We start from the raw sequence: 20677 nt of genomic DNA, 5'->3' as shown, positions 1-20677 counted from the left end.
TTTTTCTGAGAACATGAATGTAGGTGAATGCTAACTTTGGTCCCTATGTCACCAATGGTAGAATCATCTTCCGAGTTATATAAACAACCAGCAAAAAAAAACAAAAAACCCCCACAAATCCCTTGGTGGACAATATACATAAATATTAACTATTATTAGCACATAATGGTGTTTGCCTCAATCCAAATTGGTTCAAGGAGTCAACACATTTTGTTAATGCATGACTATGAACATAGTGGGATGCTCCAAACGCCAATTTCGTTGTTCTTCTGTGACAATGACTACAAAAATAAATTGAATTGAATTGAACATAATCCATTGTTTATGCAACATGCTCCAATGTAACTAAAAGCTAACAAAACTAAAACAACTCCCCTCTTAAAATCATTTAAGGCCAACAATAATGTCAGGAATGATTTGTGCCAACTAAAACAGCTTTTTGGACATAAATCCTCTTCTTTACATAAACATTTTGACAGTCATTTGACTTACAGTGGCAGTAGTTGGCCTGGCACTGCCCCTCTCTCTCCTGCCCCTCTCTCTTACCCCTGGGTGCAGTTCTTGTGGCAGAGCTGGCAGACTTTCATCTCGTCGGCGTATTTCCACACCAGTGTATCGCCCTCGCCTGGCACGCCCTGAGGACAGCGGGCCACACAAAACAGGCCATCTTTGAAGTTGGCACATTTGGGTGCAGTTTCCCGATCCCTGAAAACACAAGTTTATAACACAGTTGAGAAGAGTAAATATTGAGTCAATTCAACAGTCTAACTGCACAAGTTTAAACTCCAGGCACAGGTAAGATTTTTCTATGAAGATGCAAGGATATTTGTTCCTTTGTCAGAGTACAAATAGCAATTTTTGATTTGATTGCAATATATTGTGTAACTATGGCAGAGACTTAACCAATTTGGAAATGAAAAATATAGTACTGCAATTTTTTTGCAGGTTTTGGGATTTAGATTTGCGATTACGTTTTATCATTAAGATTAAACTAAGCACTTTTAATCTAATTCATTTTAAGACCTGAGATTGGAGAGAAGACTGAAAAATGAACCACCTAACACATGCATTTCAGAATGTTTGCAGAAATTAAAACTACAGCATGGCAACATTCTTATACAAAAAAGAGCAAATTATACTGACAAAATAGCATTCAAAGTGAAATCAAAAGTGTGTTGTTCAGTGCAAATGTTATACATTTCTCACTAATATATACAGAAAGCCATTTTAAGTGCTGCATCTTGAAATCTAATACCATTCCTTAATCTGTTCTTATCTGTCTAGATCCTCTTTAAACAATGTTCTGTCCTACTTTATCCGGAGCCACTTTTGAGAAACTGTCCTGCAGGCTTTTGTTTTGAACCAAAGACTGGATTATGTGTGTAAAATAAGGCAATGGATAAGCTAGTTCACAACCACGCCTGTTACTCAAAATATAACATGTCTTGTGGCTACTCTTTATTATCATCCATTCAAGCCTCTGTTTACAGGGGAAAAGCTTTGTTGCTACATTACAATACGTAATAGAGAGAGTGCACTTTATATAGGGATGAATACAGACTTCTCAGTATGTTCTACATTCATATTTACTACAGATGCTAGGAGTGGCATATAGAGGGTTTCGGGCAGGTTATTTTTAAGCGCAATGGTAAACTCCTAAAAATCACATATACATTTTTCACATACTTTACTCATTCAGCATTAATTACATATTGATTTGCCATTCTCCATTTATCTGGGCTTGGGGCGTGGACACAACTATACTCACCATTAGCGATATATAGATTTGTTCAAACCAACTCAAAATCATTATGTATCTTACCATTCATTGTTACTTTAAATTATTTCAATATTTAGATTTTAAATGCTACACTGAACACAATATCCTGTCTATAATCTCAAATAAGTCCTGGTTTGGTCCTTGTTTTTAGTCAAGAGTAGTCCAGATGTATACTTGAAATTGTCCTGGTTTAGCTTTGGTGTAGTCCAAGTTTAGTCTCAATTTAAGCCCAATTTTGAGTGTAAACACTAGTATAAATTGGTGATAGTTCTCTTTGATACATACAGGTGCACTGCAGGTTGCCGTCCCGTTCATTGGCAGACACTCGGGATGACATGCTGCGCAGGTTTTATTCACCACGACTTCTCTTTGCTCTCTGGAGAAAAAAAACAAAACAAAAGCTGTCAGACTGATGGCTAGTGCCCAGCATCACAAACAGTTTTATGCAAAGTGAATTCCTCCTCATTCTCTGAGACCTGGAGATAAATTATAAGCATGGTGAGATTCAATGTTTGACAGAAGATAAACAAATGTGCCATTTTTGCTGTCCTGTCCTGTTTGACTTCAACTAACAAAAGCTTTAACTTAAAAAAAAAAAAAAAAAGAATCTTTTGTTTTGACTTATTGACAAATTCCCACACTCAAGACTCTGGAAACACTCAGAGATGCTTGTAGACTTAAAAGGAGTTACCAGATCTACCAGACTAAAATAACAATAACATAATTTTGCGCTTAAAAGGCAGTAAAAGGCTTGGTTCTTTACCCCTCCAGAATGTTACAGTTGTCCACACAGCTCCCGTCCCGGCTGAAATCACGACAGGCAAAACACATTTCAGGACCTGGGCCCCAGCAGCCGTCTGTGGTGCACTTCCTGTCACAAGTGTTGTTCTTCAAGGCTACAAAGAGATAATCAGGTAGAAATGTTGACGTAGAAATGTTCAGGTAGGCCTATAACACAATAACCACACTAAGCAACATTTAGCACAACAAACTAGAGCCAGGTGATATGAATATATAAATAAAATAATGGTTTGATCCCTATGAAAATATGCTAACTTCTCTGTCCTCTTTAGTGATACCCACAAAGAGGGGGCAGTTCCACAATCAAGCAGCCTTCTATTAGGCTCAAAGGGAACAGAAAGAAGCAGCAGACCACACAGGATAACCAAAGGAAAAGATTATTTCTGCTTCAAAAGGTTAAATAACTTTCCAATCCTATATTTGAACGTAGACATTAGAAAAAAATAAAATATGCTAATATTGCCCTTTTATATTATTTCAACATTTATTTGGACATTTTCAAATAACTTTAATCATAGCCTGGCTCTCATTATCATTATCATATATGATATAATATATAATTTAAGTTAATATTTTTGGTATCTTGTCCACTCCTGAAAAACTCTGATACACCAAAGTCTAATCACTCTTTTTACATTTTTACTGTCATATATTATGTGTATTATGTATATCCTTATTGCTTTTGATTGATACTGACCACTGCAGATCCCCCAAAATGTTTACACCTGTACTACTTATTTACTTGCTTAAAGCATTGAGGAGTAGGTTTTTACTTTCTATCTAATACTACTACATCTAGTATATTGGTCCCAATTACAGTGCATGCTTGGTGCGTATCTACAATCATAATGAGAAATCTTCCATCCTCTGTAATTATCTAATTTGAAATTAGATTAAAATAAATGAAGTCGGTCTGGGCAGATGGTTGGTGATGAGCAACAAACAAAAAGGATATTTGGAGAAAAAATAGATTTACCACATGTGGCTTCATCTGAGTTTTTGTCTATGTTGACTGCTTGGCTTTTTGACTTGAAGAGGTGCGACCAGTGGCTTTCTTTTGTGTAGCAAAGATTTTGATTCTTCATAATGGCCACATCCCCATCACTGATTTCTTTGAGCGACCGCAGTCCCAAATACTCAATGTCCAGCTGGGCAATAGCTAGACTGCGGCTGCCACTGCAAAAAGAAACAAATACTGTTGAAAAATCACTTGGACACGTTGAAAAACAAAACAAATCGAACAACAAAACTAAAAACAAATCCACATGATGCTAGTGATCTTGATTCTCAAGATAATTTGGGGCGTACAGTTGGGATCCATAAAGTTTCACAGTAGAATCAGGGTTTCTTTAAAATGGCATCCTAACTAGACAAAATAAAGCTACAGGATAGTCTGCGTTTACACACGACTTCAACTAAACCAGGACTATCTGTATCAAGCAAAGTCCACATCAGGACAAAACTGGGATTTGCCATAAAATATGTCTAATATTCTATAGAGACGTTGTAGTAGTTATAACTTAAGTTTCCCCATTGAATATAGTGACAGAATAATGTTGGAGTCAACATATGTACTAGTAAAGCATAACTAAGAGAAAAGGCTGAGAACCACCTATCTAGATCATCACCAAAATTAGCTGTTATATAATTTCTACTATATAACATTGTTATAACAATAATATCAGCATGTAGCCTACTAAAGCACTTGTCATATGATACGATTTGATATAAAGAGGCATTACCTTGCTTTAGTCCTTCCCCGGATGATCTCCAAATTCTTAAAGGGACTGAGTGAGTTTATGTTCTTCGGCCATGTCTGGATCCACAGATATCCTAAAGCAAGCGGCAAATTATTCGAAAGTGCATATGACAAATTAGATGAATAATTTCACTAAATTGTAGTCAACATAGTTATATTTAAGATTTAACTAAAAACCTTGCCTACTGTGACAATTCTGGTGAAGTTTATATTTTACTTCCAAGTTTTGGACATGGGCAGCAGACGTGAAATAGTCCATATTTCATGAAATATATCACCTAGCAACTACACTGTAAACAAGGGCCAAAGCTCACCAAACTTAACTACATATTTATTTTGTAAAATGAACGTAAAAATTGTTTATTGTGAATAAATTGTTCCTGTATTTTGGATGGTATTTTGTGTATTGATAACAGAGTGATTCTTTTTTTAAACTCAGCTCTACTTCCTGTAATTTTAAAGTTTCTTTTGCAACTTTTCTTCACAATCTGCTACTTGACTGTAACTATGATAAGTATTTACCACAGGCACTAGCCCGCCAAACTAAGTAATAATCAGACAAACACAAGCTGCCAGATACATATGAATAAAAATTTGCATGCGTTCAAAATGTTTTTCCCAATAGCTGTGACCTTACCTGTGATTTCCTTGACAGTTTTGAAGACGTCAAGCTGAGCAGGGTCCATTTTGGGCGTTTTGGTAAATTTATCGCTGCAATAAAACAAAATAATTTAAACAGACCAAACATGTTTAATAGGCTGCTGCAATATTGTAAATAAAAATAACACTGTTTGTACCCATGAATTGAGGTGTGGATGAAAATGATGTTGCCATTGATTTTGGTGCAGTTTCTAAAAGTATCGATGTTGGTGGCGTTGATGCACAAAGTATGAGCGAGCTCTCCCATGCCAAGGCCATTGCACACTGTTCACACAAAAGAAGAATGATAATACTTGAAGCAGACTGTGTTTTTAAAAAGCAAGTCATGTTTCAAGAAGAAATCTATTCAGTTTTTTTTTTTTTTCTTATTTAAGTAAATTTTTAAAACAACTGGCCAAATGTGCACGATGTACTTTTCTGGTAGAAGCCAACTGCTTGTCTTCAGATGCTGTTTCTTTGTCTACAATTTTCCATAGTACAGCATTGAATGTATCCATCTCCATGAACACAAGAAGGTGATGCCTCCAGGCCAAGTTACAGGTCATATATATGGAGACACAAGAACACTCCCAACAAGAATGACCTTTGACCTGTAAAGCAATCGCATCTCCATGAAGAAAAGCAGGTATATAAAGTTACATAGTGCACCTTTGCGAACATCTAAACACATTACTTTCACAAATAAATTTTCACTTTTTTGAATATCCATTTTCATTTGCTACAGTTGAATCTGTGTCCATGAACTGGGTCATCGAGACGCCCGTCCTCGACCGCTGCCCAATCCTCCCCGACCCCTATGAACCCCTCTGCAGGTGGTGAACCCACAGGAGGGCGAACCCATGTCGTCCTTTCGAGATGAGCCTGGACCCCGTGGACAAAGGCCCGTCCACCAAGTGCTCACGTTCGAGGGAAGTTTGGGCCACCCTGCTCAGACTGCTGCCTTCGTGACTAGGCCCGGGATAAAGTAGAAGAAAACGGTATGGTATATTTGGACCCACACTCATGACTATAATCTACTACACTCCGTACTACAAGACATAATCAATAAAAAAACATTTTAAAATTACAGGTAAGGTTCTCAAAGTGCATCTCTTTTTACATTACTCATTACTTCCTGGAGTAATGAGTGTTCCTCCATAACGAGTGAATCAGATGAGAGTCATAGACAGGGTAGGTGAGTACGAATTACGTTAAGTATTGGTTAGTCAGAGAAATACAGTATTTCATTTCTTCCTGCCCTATAGTTGTACAGTGAAACACACCTTTGGGGCAGAGGCCTTCACACTTGGCACACTTCCTGATTCCTCCATCGTCCACCTCGTAAGTGTTACCACTACACGTCCGCACACACGCCCCATGGTCAGTCACCACATAGTTATCTGAGAATATCAAACATATATATATTTTATATTTTATATTTAACAACATGTAATGAGATTCAAATATGTCAGGAGACTATATAAAACATTTTAAGCGATCAGGTGTTAGATTGTTAGTTTATGGCTGCCCAAATAATGGGTCTTTAATTTAACAATTCAACAAAATGAGTGGCTTTGCATAGTGGTTGCAATGACCAAAGTAATTTGGAAATATTTTTAGTTAACTGACCTGAATAATATAGCTATGGTGATGATAATCTAGCATATACCTGTACAATAAACTCAACACAATTTGAAGAATTTCCAGTATTCAAATTCTTCAATTTGCACTTGTATAGTATATTATAATAATGCTAATAACATATGTCACCACCTTAAAGTTAATACAGTTGAATGCCTTTTTCTCAATACAAAACCATTCATTCATTCTACAAAAGGCAAGTTAGTCTGTAAAGCTTGGCTAGAACTGTACAAGTTAAACTCAGATAGAACAGTTGTTATATTAACACGCCTTGAAACTCAATCACTTCTTTTGTTGCATACACTGTTTATAATTAAACCTGAGACAAATTGTAACCACAGAATGTCTAAAAAGGACAACCTTGTTCTACATGTCCCAATGTGAAATGACTCTTGGTCATGGATGACTAAACTCTAACCTTTGAGACAGGCTACAACAAACACTATAATATTATGAAGCACTGTGCAGTCTTCAAAACAAGTTTCAAGGAAGGCTATGAGAATAGAAAGAGAAAAACTGCACATAGACCTCTATGTGTTCCTGTTTTGCGGTGGAAGTTTTGGCTAGACTTGAACTTAAGCACAAAAAAATATCTATATTCTTAAGAGATACATGCTTTCTGAATAGTACACTACACTCATTGTAAAGTCAATAAATAATAATTAGTTTTGTTGTTGTGTGAAGTGGGTATTTTGGCCATAGGTCAAAATAGAACAAGATCTCTTAAAATATCCAATTTGTGGTTTGGTTTCACCGCATATTTTGTCCACCATTGCACATTTTTGATCTCCAAAAACTGTACATTTATTAAGGTAGGTTAAGATACATCTCTGGACCTCTGCATTTACATTCGTCCTTGATCTAGTGTCTGAACTCTGCTCCAAACCATATGATTTTACTGAAAGAAAGGCTCTTGGCTTTAGACCCCTCCATTAAAAAGACTAGAGCTGATCACTGCTGATTAGAAATAAGTAAATCTCGATCTTAATTGAAATTCGATTAATTGCACCGCCTGCACTACATGTATGTTTACAGACTCCTAACTCCTAATCTTCACTGTGTGCTGCACTTGCTCTTACGTGGGCAGTTCTTGACACAAGTCGCCCCAAAGTTGTATTTGCCATGTGGGTTGGGGACCAGTTGGTGCAAATTGGGATCATAGCGCATGAGTCTGGGGCAGGAGTCCTTACACACCCCATCGTCCTGGAAGTCCCGACAGGCCTAGACCAAGACAAACAAGACTTCAGACAGGAGTGGACCAAAACAGAGCCCCTCACTAATGATAACAGTGCATTCCTCCATCTACCCATGGCTTAATATGCAGAGCTGACTGCAGAGGCAAAACAGACACCCCGCTAAAATAAAAGGACAGCTAGTAGCAGCATAAATGTCTCACTGGGACTAAAAGAAATATAATCTTAAGAAAACAGATGTTGCTGACTGGAAGCTTTGTTCTAGTTCACTTCTGCTGAGAAAATTGCATAGATTTTCTTAACTTTCATCCCAGGTTGTACTTCAAACTACAGACACAAAATCCATGTCACAAGCAGATTTACAAGTCTACCTTACCTGAAGCATTATCGGGATATTTTTTAATAGCAATATATTAGACTTCAACTTTTTTTGCCTATTCTCACCAGACAGTCAGTGGCTCTGGGTCCAGTGCAGCCGGCAGCACAGTGTTCATTACAGCAGTCACTGGGAGAAGGCCCTTTGCACCTCTTTGAACACTGCTGTGCACAGTTCAGCTTTGTAACTGCACAGGGGAAAAAAATGAATAAATTAAATACAAAACACATAACAACCAATGTCACTTTGCACATTTGAGGTCACACAGAGCCATTACATTCCTCCTTCCCCAAAATTTGGCACAGAAATCTAAAGCTCCATTTGATCGTTGCTGTACCACATTGCAAAAAGGGGTTAATAAACAGCCAAGTATTTTTACTGGGGTTTTTACTGTTTAGCTTGAGCGCAACACGTTCAGTAACAGCTTTAACATTATTAACAAGGAACTAAAAGTATGCATGAATCTGATAGAAACATGAGGTCACAAGCAAATAATATGAATCTGATTCCTTTTCTGATCCAATTAATTACATATGTACATATGCGTATGGGAAAAAATCTAATGGTGATTTTACTGAAAATTCCATTTAGATTTGGAGTTTTATGTTTTCAAATCAGAATTCAAATCAAAGTTCACATTTTAAACACATCTAGGAGTATTAACATTTGAGAAAAGTACAAAGTTAGCAAGTTGTGTTTTTTGTTTCATAAAAAGACAGGATATTTTGTTTTGCAAAATGACAATGTTATCTTAAATTTTAATGTTGTAACAACTGAAATTGTGATAAAGATTTAATTTTGCTAAAAAGAGGTAACTTACAAGTCTGACAGTTCTGAGGACCTGGAGCCCAGCACGAACCATTGAAACAGCTTGAGTCACATTTTATACCTGGGAAATAAAACAGGGATTGTATCTAATGTCAGATTAAATCACAGTTATAGAACACTGAGATATTATTTTAGTTCTTTTATATTTTTCTGTGATATTGGCTTACAGTTTCGCTTGTTGCTGGCCATGGGGAGCACCATGTTGGGTTTTGCTTCAGCGTTCACAATGTCGTACCACTGGATCGTCTCCACATTACAGAGCTGGTTGTTCTCAAATTTAACACCTCCTTTGAGAATTTCTGTATGAGAATATAGTTCAATTATATCAAAATAGAGCAGGGAAAAACAAAAGACTATTGGATAAAGGGGGGGTGATACAACATTACACCCTCCTGACAAAAAACAAACTGAGTTTTCAATCAGACACAGAGTAACCTCCTTAAGTTGCCTTGTGCCCACACAAGCTAAGGTTAGACACTAATTTCTACATATTAGGAAAGTATTAGCCAGAAAAATACGGCCTAAAACGTGTTGTATTATGAAATTACATGATATGATTATGATATCTCTACAATCAACGGTATAACTGATACTAGACAAAATCCTTCAAAACCATATTGTGTTATCACAATATGGCCTTTTTCTCGGAGCGGCGCAACTAGTTCCAGTACTCTCAAAAAGTGTAGAGCTGCTCTTCCCGCAACATTCATTCATGAGGATTTAGGATCTAGTCTTGCTAAAATATATCAAGATTTAAATATGATCAGAGATGGCCTGTTAAAACCATTACCACGATGCAGGCACCTAACCTGAGGAAACTTCTGTATTTATAAAAGTAGGTATTTGTGTCTCAAAGCTAATGTTAACCCTAACCTAACACAAAATACATCTAATGACATGTTTTTTTTCTGTGCAAAATCATTCAGATTATCAACACAGAAGCTTCCTCTGGTGAAGTATTTACATCATAGTAAATGTCTTGACAAGCTGTCTGTGATCATTTATGTGTAACTCACTGTGCCCTGCCTGCTATTTAAATATTGATTTATTTTAGCATAACTCTACTAATTTCCAATACACAATGAATGGAGCGGGAAGCACCTCCACACTTTTTGAGAGAACTGGAACTAGCCAGGCGGCTCTGTGAAAAGGGCCTATTATATTAGTGCAGGTGGGTATCAGGTTTTAAAGGTTATTGTCATAAGTTCTGCTTTCACTCACATTTGTTTTTTCTGTTACGATTAGTGCCAGGGTTTGAACTACTCTGGACGCTAGGGGAACCGGCAATGTGCACTATGTATGCAAATTACATCACACCTAAAAAATGTCATATCACACCAAAAGAAAACTATGATGTATCGTGAGCCATCAATCTATCGTTTATCAGTGATACGAATGAAAATTTAGCTCACCTGTCAGGCTGTTTAAGAGAAGCTCACTAGTTCCTCGTCCTAAACTTTTATTGTAGTTTCCCAAAACAGCAAGACCAAAGCCATCTCCATAGAGACTGTGACCACGAATGATGCGCAGGTTTTCCAGAGGAATCCTAGACGCTGTGTTGATCGCTATGAGAACGTAGCCCCCAACGTCTTCAATAGACTGTGGACACAAAGGGACAAAATATGTAGTACTACGAGGTGAATATGTGTAATTAAATGTGTCATTAATTAACATATGTACTCAAAAAGTCACAAAACACAAGCATTTCAAATAAGGAACAGTGAAATATCTGTACTTTGGTTTCATATCACATGCTATTCCTCCTGACATAATCTTGGTCAACGACTGAAATGCACAATTAAACACAATTAGCTTGAAACTATTTGTGATTTCATTAAAGTAATATTATAAATAGAATAAATGTATAAAAAGTAATGGAAGAAGTTTATTTTATACAGTTTATTTTACTACAAATGTATGATTTGTTTTGTACACTGCTGTGACGCAGGGTCCATGCAGTTAATCAAATTGAAATATATTTGTTTTAAATCATTAATAATGTTCTTCTGGATTTTGAATCAACTGATCTACAGTCAGTTTTTATGTTACATCGCCTTGATTCAAAAGATGTATTGCTGATGTCTATGAAATCAAGTTGAAAGTCACTTTTTTTTTTTTTTTTTATGAGAAAAAGTGCCAATAAAATATAAAATTGTGATTGATCAGTACAAGAATAGAAGTTGTTTAATATTTCTGTCACATTCCTGAGCCTTGAGGGGAGTGTATTTTCACATTTTCAAGTCAATGAACATAAATGAATCTAGTAACGGGAAAAAGTGAATGAGTCAGCTTGTAGGTTTGAAGTTCAAATTTGTATTGGATTAACTCTACATGTTTTGATATTGTGGCATATCCTCATCTGTTGTTTTGTTTATGTCTGGGTTTACGTGTGTGGTCCTGGCTTTGCAGCTGCAGAAATAAAACCTCAACTAGAGAGAGTGATCTAAACATCTGTATAGTGTGAGAGGCAGGACACAACAATGATTTTAATTATCTGAACTGAAGCGAAACTTTGAAAATACCACAAAGCTGATCTACAAAACATCAGCAGAACAATGGAGCGCTGGAAAAGATTTGAACCAAACAAAAGTTTTATCTTATAGGTGAAATGAGGTGAACTGAACTCTTGACGTTATTTAGTCCCATTTCTAAATAAAACTTGACTTCTTTTATATGAGACTTCCATAAACAAAAATGGTTAGACCATTCAGAAAAACTTGGCGGTCGATGCTCACTTTTTGTCTCTGAGCTCATAAATCCAAGTAAGATGCAAATGTAACTGGCATCGGATGTCCAGACTCAAAGAATCTATGCTAAGACATTACTTAGCAAATTATGCATTCGTAGCAATCATCAATTTGAAACAAAAACTAAATACACAAAGGAATACAACAGTAGGACAGTGCGGTTTTGAAGGGCAAAAACATAGTGATGATTATGATTATTTAAATATTGTGATTACCTATCCAATTTATGCTTTCAAATTCAGGGGTCAGTTCATGATGCATATTTTAAACACATCCAGGAGCATTGACATAAAAGAGAAGATAAAACTACATTGCTTAACTAATACAAGAATAGCATACATGTCGACATTTTATTACCAAGACAATTACAGGTTTTGTGATTATGCGATTTGGTTTAGATTGTGCTTCATTGATCAGCTCTGCCAAATAACTGTACATCCTCAACCTTAAATTACTTTAACATAAAACAGACATGTCAGTACCCTCAGAAAGGACAGGTCTCGGTGCTCCTCCATGTAGGTGATCTCAAGGTTCTCCAGGACCACAGTGCAGTTGCTGTAGGTCTTCACCATGTTCTGGTAGTGGTCATCTTTGGTGCCAAGAAGGTTCAACCGGTTAGTGATGCCTTGGCAAACTGAAAGAAGAAAGGGCAGAATTAAAAAGATCTCAATATTTGACCCTGGACTATAAGTTGTTGATAGTTATAAGGCTGTAGTCAACTAAAACAAATTCTTGGATCGACTAAAGAGCTCATTGCGCTGTAAAGAGATTTGTCCATAAATAAGGAAGTGAGGCGCAGCACTAAAAAGTGTTTCTCAAAATTGAATGCATACTTAAAGTTTTCTACTAGTTCAGGGAAATGCCTATTACTCTATACAATATATTGTAAAAGCAGCCAATTCTGAAAATAAACACACTGTGCATTTTACAGGCAATTTGGATGAAATCATTAGCCCTTTAAGTATCTATATGATTGTACTATAAATTTGACCTAAACTGCATACACAAGATGACATTATGATTTACTCACTCAAGTTCCTACCAGGTTGTAAAGACTAGACCAAACTTAAACTTCATAGAAAATAGTGATGAATTCAGCAATAATTACAAGGCAAACTAATCATGATTATAAATGTGTCTGGCTGTGCAGAGCTGAAACCATTATCCATCATATACCTCACAGCTTACATAACGCACGCTTTCAATCAATGACTTTCTAAACTGTAAATTCAAACTGCACAGTCATCTCTTGGATCCATTTCATGAGAAAATCTGGTATTCATCTACAATAGGAATAAGAGAGGGAGAGTGTATTTATACTGGCATGGAGATTTCCACTGAGCATCCCGCACCTCTCAACTGATGTGTCATTTTAGGGAACAACTTAGTCACAAAAAGTACCAAGCGTATTTCATGAAACCCAAGATAGGATCTACTATTAAATCGAACAAATCGCTTGCAGCTCACATAGAGCCTATGTTTTGGCTATAGTTATTCTAGCAAGAAAAACAAAATTTTCAAGATTATTTCAGAAAAGATCTGTAATGGGGCTAAGAAGACATCACATTTTAAGTGTGTTTTTAAATGTGCACTACGCAACTTTAGGGTTTACCACCTGCTTTGCCTGAAATGTTTCACAGTGTGTAATTAAACATATCTATCTCTATGAGGACAGATACACACTTCTAATTGACAAAAAACAAGATATACATTTTATATTATATTATTACAGGGTCAGATTAACATTATAGTATAAAATGCATTCTGACACTTGAACATTAAAAGATATTATTACTGCTATAGTAAAATTCAGTGTCATTCCTCCATTTACCTGGGTATTGTGTCATTATAGCATTGCAAGATACCATAAATTGACTATCTAAGTAATAATGATTTAGCTTAGGTTTGCAATTGTGACTTCAAAGGATAGCGCTAAACAAAGAAACTGCTGAGCCTGGAAATTCTCTATAATGATGATCCAATAACAACAGACCTATTGATACCTTTATTGAATTAGTGAGACATGGGCACACAGGCTGATAAAGTAGGCAGCGCGGCATTATGCAACTACGTGTTTGGATAAGGAAGGTAGGATTACAGATAAGCTCCGAAGTCACAAAAGGCCTCTACCCAATGAATGAAGTTGTCAAATAGGAAAATATGTGTCTTAAGAGAGAAGTCATTGTCCACACTGTACATGTGCCAGCTGGTTAGACAGGTTTAGACTAGCGTAGGACATAACGCTGTGGTAGACATCCCATAGAGACAGTATGAAAACAAAACTAAATTCGCAGTCGAAATAGAGGGATTTAAAGCATTAATCTTATCTTGTGCAAGTGAATGATAATAATAATAATGATGCCTGCGGTTTACAGTAATGTCTTCTGGTTCACATTCCAAAACATGTCTGCTCTTGAGCCCAAAGCCACAATTTAAACAGCAAATTGGACACGCCCCTCAGACAACTGTTACAAATGATAGCAAGAAAATTCTGAAGAACAATATGGGAAACAACACGCAACAAATCGAGTTTCTAAGGAACAGTCCGCCCAAATCAGATACAATGGTGGCAAATGTTGCATAAATCCCTCCGTCATCTGGGATTACATCATCTTGTTTTTCTATGCTCCATTTGAGGGTGTTAATTATAAACAAATCAGTGTTCAATCTAAGTTCAAAACAAATCAAGAGGTTTCCCAGTTTAAGCAAGAAGTTTAATGGTGCAACTTTTCCTCACTGATGTCTCCTATTGGTCAGTTTCCAGTATGCTAGTGAGTTAGTGACAGGTACATTTAAGCAATCTCTGCGAAGTATGTATTCAGAAAAATAAGGTTAGTTACCTCTTAAATGTGGTGGTATAAGGTAACAAAGTAAAAGTACTAAAGTACTGTACTTAAGTAGAATTTTTTGGTAACTGTACTTTACTTAATTACATTTTACAGTGGGTACGTTTTACTTTTACTTCACTACATTTGAAAGCAGATATCAGTACTTTCTACTCCAGTGCATTTTTGAACAGGACTGAATTTTTTTTACCATGTTTGTGGTAACATCCTGACTAAAGTTTTCGAGTTCTAGCTTCGGCTTCAAGCAAATAAAAATAAATACACAAAATTAAGAATTGATTTGTATTGCTATTGTTGACCAACATATGTAATATTTTTAATCTATAGCACTACATTTAACAAATTAACAATACATGTGTAAAATACTTTTACTTTTTATTTAGTACATTTTGAAATGGGTACTTAATGGGTACATTTTGAAATGGGTAAATAAGTACATTTTTTCATGTGATACTTTTACTTGAGTAACATTTTAGCTCTGTATCTGTACTTGAGTACTTCATCCCCCTTAAAGGAAACAGATAATTATAGCAGGGTTATACATTTTATTATGATAAATAAAAGAGAAAATTTGAGATAGCAATACAATTTACAATATACCAACAACTGTTGGTATATTGGTATCTTTCATAATATTTGTACTAGTTTTGGGCCATTTAAGTTAGCTATAAATTTTAAATTAAATTAATTTAAGCTTTCAAAAAAAAAAATGTATTACTAGCTTTAAGCATCTGCAGAGCCAGTGTATTAAGTCGCTCTAGGCTCTGGTGGTACCACTTAACCAGAGGCTGTGACTAACTCCCCTTGTAAGAGTAAAATCAGCTGCAGTCCACGTGCAATTATACCACAATATCAAAATGTCATATCATCTCTATATATCAGCAACATATGGCACAGCCCCATGATAAAAAACTGAAATCATGACCCAAGTTTTACAAAGTTGTGTTATACAATTTTAGCCACATTGCCAAGCCACTACATCTGACCATATACTTGTTTTTCATTTTACACCTGAACTTGTAAGAGCCAGAATATATGGTGTATTCTCTTTAAACATCTGTCCACCCTCCTCCAGTATCCTCTTCTGACCCCATTTCTCATTAGTTTCTCCCTGTGGCCCCTGCAGACATGAGGCCCTGGTCCAGCAGCCTAATGCCCAGACAACAGACGCACAACAGTTCAGTTCCATCACTTTAATTAGACTGGCCATGTGAGAGATAATTAGGCAGCTTATTATTATTGGGATTGAGAAACCACAAGGTAATAAAAACAGGCTGTCACTATTGTGCGGTTTTCAATATTAATCCCTTGATTGTTAAAAGTACAAGTTGACATGTTTGTTAACGCAGACAACATTTTAATAGCACACATTACTGTAGACATAAAAAACAGATAAAAATATTAAACACTGAAATATTATGTCCCCAAAGGATCTTCTAATGATTCTTCAAGGTGCGCAATGTAACTCTTCTAGTGGAGGGTCTGCCACCTGCTTGTCTCCATGGAGATGTCATTGCATGGCCTGGAATGTTCCACAGTATGTCAATAAAGGTTTCAATCTCAGGTGATGAGACCAGGCCAAGATACAAGTCAAATCTATGAAGGAGTGAGCCAATTCACAGTAATAAAGCATATTTTTCAAGGGCTTTTTGAGCAAAACCTGCAAATGAATAAATGCAAGATACATAACTTTAATGTAGTAATAATAACATCTCCATGGAGACAAGCAGGTGGTGGACCCTTCACCAGAAAAGTTACCTAGTGCACCTTCAAATCAGTGCATTTATTACATGTTATAAGTCCACATGTGAGAGGCAACTAACCCCATTTTATCTATACATTCACTTAGAAGAACGTGCTCACAAGTGCAACGGTATATGGCCCTGTAAACAGCCTTCGCCCTGTAGTGGATTTCATAATGTGCAGGTGGTAAAGGAGCTGATAGCGCACACAACACCATATAATAATGTTTATATATGAAAGGAGGTCAGCCTGGATCAACACAGTGGTTTGAGGAGTGGCTCTTGATTGGCTCTTATCACAAAAAAATGGGTCACATAAGAGTTTGAATGTAAAAGTGCGCAGTTTTAAGCAGAATACATTGTGAAAGAAAAAAAAATGTGTGTACCCAACTTTAGGGCTGGGTTGATTTGGCAAAAAACAAATAAAAATGTCTTTCAATATTGATTTCCTGAACACAAACATTATAGACTTTTAATCATTGCCATTTACCATGCCACGCGCTTTTACTGACACCGGATTGGCTGTAGATCACTCCACTAAAAAGACACATCATATCATTCACAATAAGATGTCTGTGTGATCCCTTCCTGCAGATATGGAACCCTTTTTTGTACATATTAATGCTGTGGATCCAAACATCAAATTCACACAAGGAGAACAAATTGGCCATCTTAGACTGAGCAGTAACTATAGGAGAGGACTGGCGACTCCAGGTAGAAGTCTACAAAAAGCCCACACACACTGACCAATACTTGCTTTTAGATTCACACCATCCACTGCAGCACAAACTCAGCTATTTGTACATTACAACACAAGGCTCAACTGATTTCTTCAAGCACAGAGGGAAAAGTGAAAGAGGAACAATACATGGTGAAACCCCTCTCTGCTTGTGGATATTCAAAATAGGCCTTCAATATTTATTTTATTTATTTATATGAAGGACAGTGTGCAGATGCATTAAAAAGATGGCTGCACCAGATTTAGCAAAATGCTAATTTCCATCTGTAGTCAGATAGTTCTAAGAGAGGAAAAAAAAACAGGACAACAGAGAATCAGGACCTAGAAGAAAAGGTGTGACTATTCCTTACACAGCTGGTGTGTCTGAAAAGATTCAGGGGATTTTCAGACAACATGCAATTCTGGTCTATTTAAAATCTACAAACACTTTAAGAAAAAGAAAATGGTTCATCCAGCGGACAAAACACCAAACCACAAACAAAGTAATGTGGTCTACTCCATTCAGTGTAGTGAAGACTGGAGAAACATTGGAGAAACATTGGAGAAACATTGGAGAAACAGCCACTCCATAAGAGAATGTACCAACACTTTCGCAAGGGCAGCTCAGGACCCCAATCTGTCATACATCTCTATCTCAAATATTCATGTCTTTGAAGACAGTGAGGTGCAGATCCTGGTCAAAGAAAATAAATGGTTTGAGAGGGGCGTTAAAGAGGCATTTTTTGTTAGGAAAGACAAACCATCTGAAGAAGAATGGAGGCTTTAGACATAATGTATCTCCTATTTATACTCAACTCAATTTATACATCTATTATGTATTATTAAAAAAACAAAAAACAAAAAAAAAACAGAAAAACTTAATGTCCATAGTGTTTACAATTTCAAAATGTCGATTTAATAAATTATTATAAAGAATTTATGTACTTATGGACTGTTAATTGTGTAAACATTGCATTATCATTGCATTTAAAAATAAAAGGATAACATTGTATCTCACAGGCTGGGTTCCCATAATGAACTGTGAGAAGGTGGAAGGTTATTATGTAGCTTATTATGTAGCTATATTACATGAAAAGATATAAAACATTAATAGGCTATTTTAAACAGGCTTAATTTGGTCCCAAATTAAAACCTGTTCCTAACAATAACTCAGTACAAGGTTGACAAATGCTTTTTCAGACTATAATGATCACAAAAAGCAGACCACCTCTTGGAAACAGCCAGTGGAAAACTTTAAATGGTGAAAAGTTTTATTTCCGTCGCACCTGACACTAGCTTGACTCATCCAAAGTAGAACACATGGTACATTTAAATGCAAAAGAGAGGCGTTGTGGTGATGTAACCATGATTAATTAACTGTTGCTTCACTTCCTCCAGCTGTACTGTCGTCACTAGTGTCCAAAAGATAACTTTATGTACAAGGAGTGGCATGTATTCTCAAATCTCTCTCTCTGAATTTCGTAGGTGTAACAGTAATGAGTGCGTAACTTTTGCTCCCAGGATGACTTCAAGTCCCTGGATCATAATGTGCAGCTTAGGGCCCGAGTAGGATATGACACAAGACTTGCTAAACTAGACCATTAGCCATAAGCTTGCAGCAATGTGTGGTAACACAGCGAACTTTAGTGTTTATTTAGGGAGAAGCGTGAAAAACAAAAGAGGTGGGCAGAAATTTGTTACTGGAGACTGTTAAGTGAAAATGTGTAGGATAAACAAACACAAACATCATACTGGTCGCATATAGAAGTCTGAGAAGCAAGATGAGGAGAATTCATTTTAGTTAGACGAAAAATCCATATATTTGTTTTGGACTTACGTTGTAGAGATCCAATTTGAAAAGACCCCTCCTAATACTTAACCATGAGAAAAGTATATCTCAGACACGATGCACAGACAAGTAAACAGAATTTTAAAACTTGAATCATTACTGGCTCCGAAAACGCCATTATTGTGGTCTGATTTAAATGGTTGAAGGAGCCATTTTATTTTTCCAGTCACAAAACAAATAGGAATTCCAGTCATTTAAAACCCAACTTTCCTGGATCGCACTGAAAAGCCCCTCTCACATTCTCTAATGCTCCACACTGGCATTCACTGGCATTTGCTTAAATCACTCCAGCGTCAGTAGAAACAGCAATGATAGCTGAGCAGTTTTCTCTTCCTACATTAAACCCAATTACACTGTGTGCAGAGGCCTGTTATAACATTATGTGAAAACTAAGACATCATTAAAGGAGCGACAAGCAACTTGTATTGATTTGCTCTTTGTACAAGCCAATAACAGCAGGACCCAGCCAAGCATTTGTGCAGAAAATGAAAATCTGCACATAAAGTTAAACTTTAAAATATTTAATTTAAAAAAGGTCAAAATTATTACTGGGTCAGAACAAATACCAAAGGTACGGTACTCTTGCAAACATTTTTCATTAATACCAGTGGTAGTAATGCTGTTGCTGCAATTACAGGGTTCTAAAACAATTTCTGTTACTGGCAAAACTACTACTACATTACACTGTTGTAGTCTTTTTATAAGTATTACTACTATTACTAGTACGACTTGGTACCATATTCACTAAGACATAAACACTGCCACTATAAGACAAGACATTCTTTTGATAATTAGTGATGAGACGAAGTGTCTGGTGTGAATGAATTCTGGAAGTCCCTGTTTAAACTGCTGCCCCCGTGACCCGGCCCCGGATAAGCGGAAGCAAATGGATGGATGGACGAAGGGGCGAAGATCTTAATACAGCTTCTTGCTACAGTTTCTTGCAAGATTAGAAAAAGTTTAATAGAAAAATCATGAACAAAACATAAGTATTTATAGGTCTAAATGTAATTTTGTGTTGTTTTTGTACTACTTACAGTGTTTCACTAACCTATCTAAAGGTAATTTATTTCTAAAGTTAATGTATGGTAAAGAAAATAACTTGTACCTTTTTGTAAATGTACTTGAGTAAAAGTATTTTCAGAAGAAGTATTTACCCCTCGGTAGAAGACATTTGAGGGGCTACAACTAAAGTATATCAGGGTCACACAAACACGCATCTGCAGATGATGACTTTTCAGAGGAAACATAAATCTTCCAAAGTCATTGGTTCTCCCTGTCCATTGAGCTCTCACTTCCTGCTCAAGTCTTTTGCATTTCATTCACCGGTTTAGGATTGAATGTCATGAAGACCAAAGCAGATAAGTTCAACAAAAAGCCAAAAGTTATCTAACAAAAACACTTTGAAGCTGGCGTGCTGATATCCTGCTCTGTGGAAATACGGTCTTCCTCTGCGTGGGAGACAGAGCAGTCCTTTGAGAAAACATCTTGGCCAGTAAAGAAAAAGGAGACCCCCATCTTTCGCCTCCATGGACTACGGATGAACACACACACACAAGCACACACACACCACTCCAGAGGACAACAGAGACACAGGCTCTGCGACATCTCCGGAAGTGGATCTTTGCACAGTTCAGATGCAGAGACCAAACGGGGCCACAAGACAGAAAAAAGAGTTCATCATGTGTTATTAGAGAAGATCACTAAGAATATATGAATGAAAATTAATTACATCTTCACATGGTTCTATGTAAGGCT

The 20677-nt window shown here is 36.5% G+C and overlaps 1 protein-coding gene across 1 annotated transcript in view; it reads right to left on the bottom strand.

The window, feature by feature from the left end:
* Positions 1–20677, bottom strand: part of egfra (epidermal growth factor receptor a (erythroblastic leukemia viral (v-erb-b) oncogene homolog, avian)) — a 57418-nt gene that overhangs the window by 17198 nt on the left and 19543 nt on the right. Inside the window, 15 exon segments of the mRNA XM_033982588.2 lie at positions 547–686; positions 688–705; positions 2066–2156; positions 2544–2676; positions 3558–3757; positions 4324–4414; positions 4978–5051; positions 5138–5264; positions 6263–6379; positions 7700–7841; positions 8258–8376; positions 9010–9078; positions 9185–9316; positions 10430–10616; positions 12247–12398. Coding sequence (XP_033838479.1) covers positions 547–686; positions 688–705; positions 2066–2156; positions 2544–2676; positions 3558–3757; positions 4324–4414; positions 4978–5051; positions 5138–5264; positions 6263–6379; positions 7700–7841; positions 8258–8376; positions 9010–9078; positions 9185–9316; positions 10430–10616; positions 12247–12398 — 1792 coding nt within the window.

The sequence above is a fragment of the Periophthalmus magnuspinnatus genome, chromosome 17, assembly GCF_009829125.3.
Source record: "Periophthalmus magnuspinnatus isolate fPerMag1 chromosome 17, fPerMag1.2.pri, whole genome shotgun sequence".
Lineage (NCBI taxonomy): Eukaryota > Metazoa > Chordata > Actinopteri > Gobiiformes > Gobiidae > Periophthalmus > Periophthalmus magnuspinnatus.
This window is presented reverse-complemented; position numbering and strand designations above follow the sequence as displayed.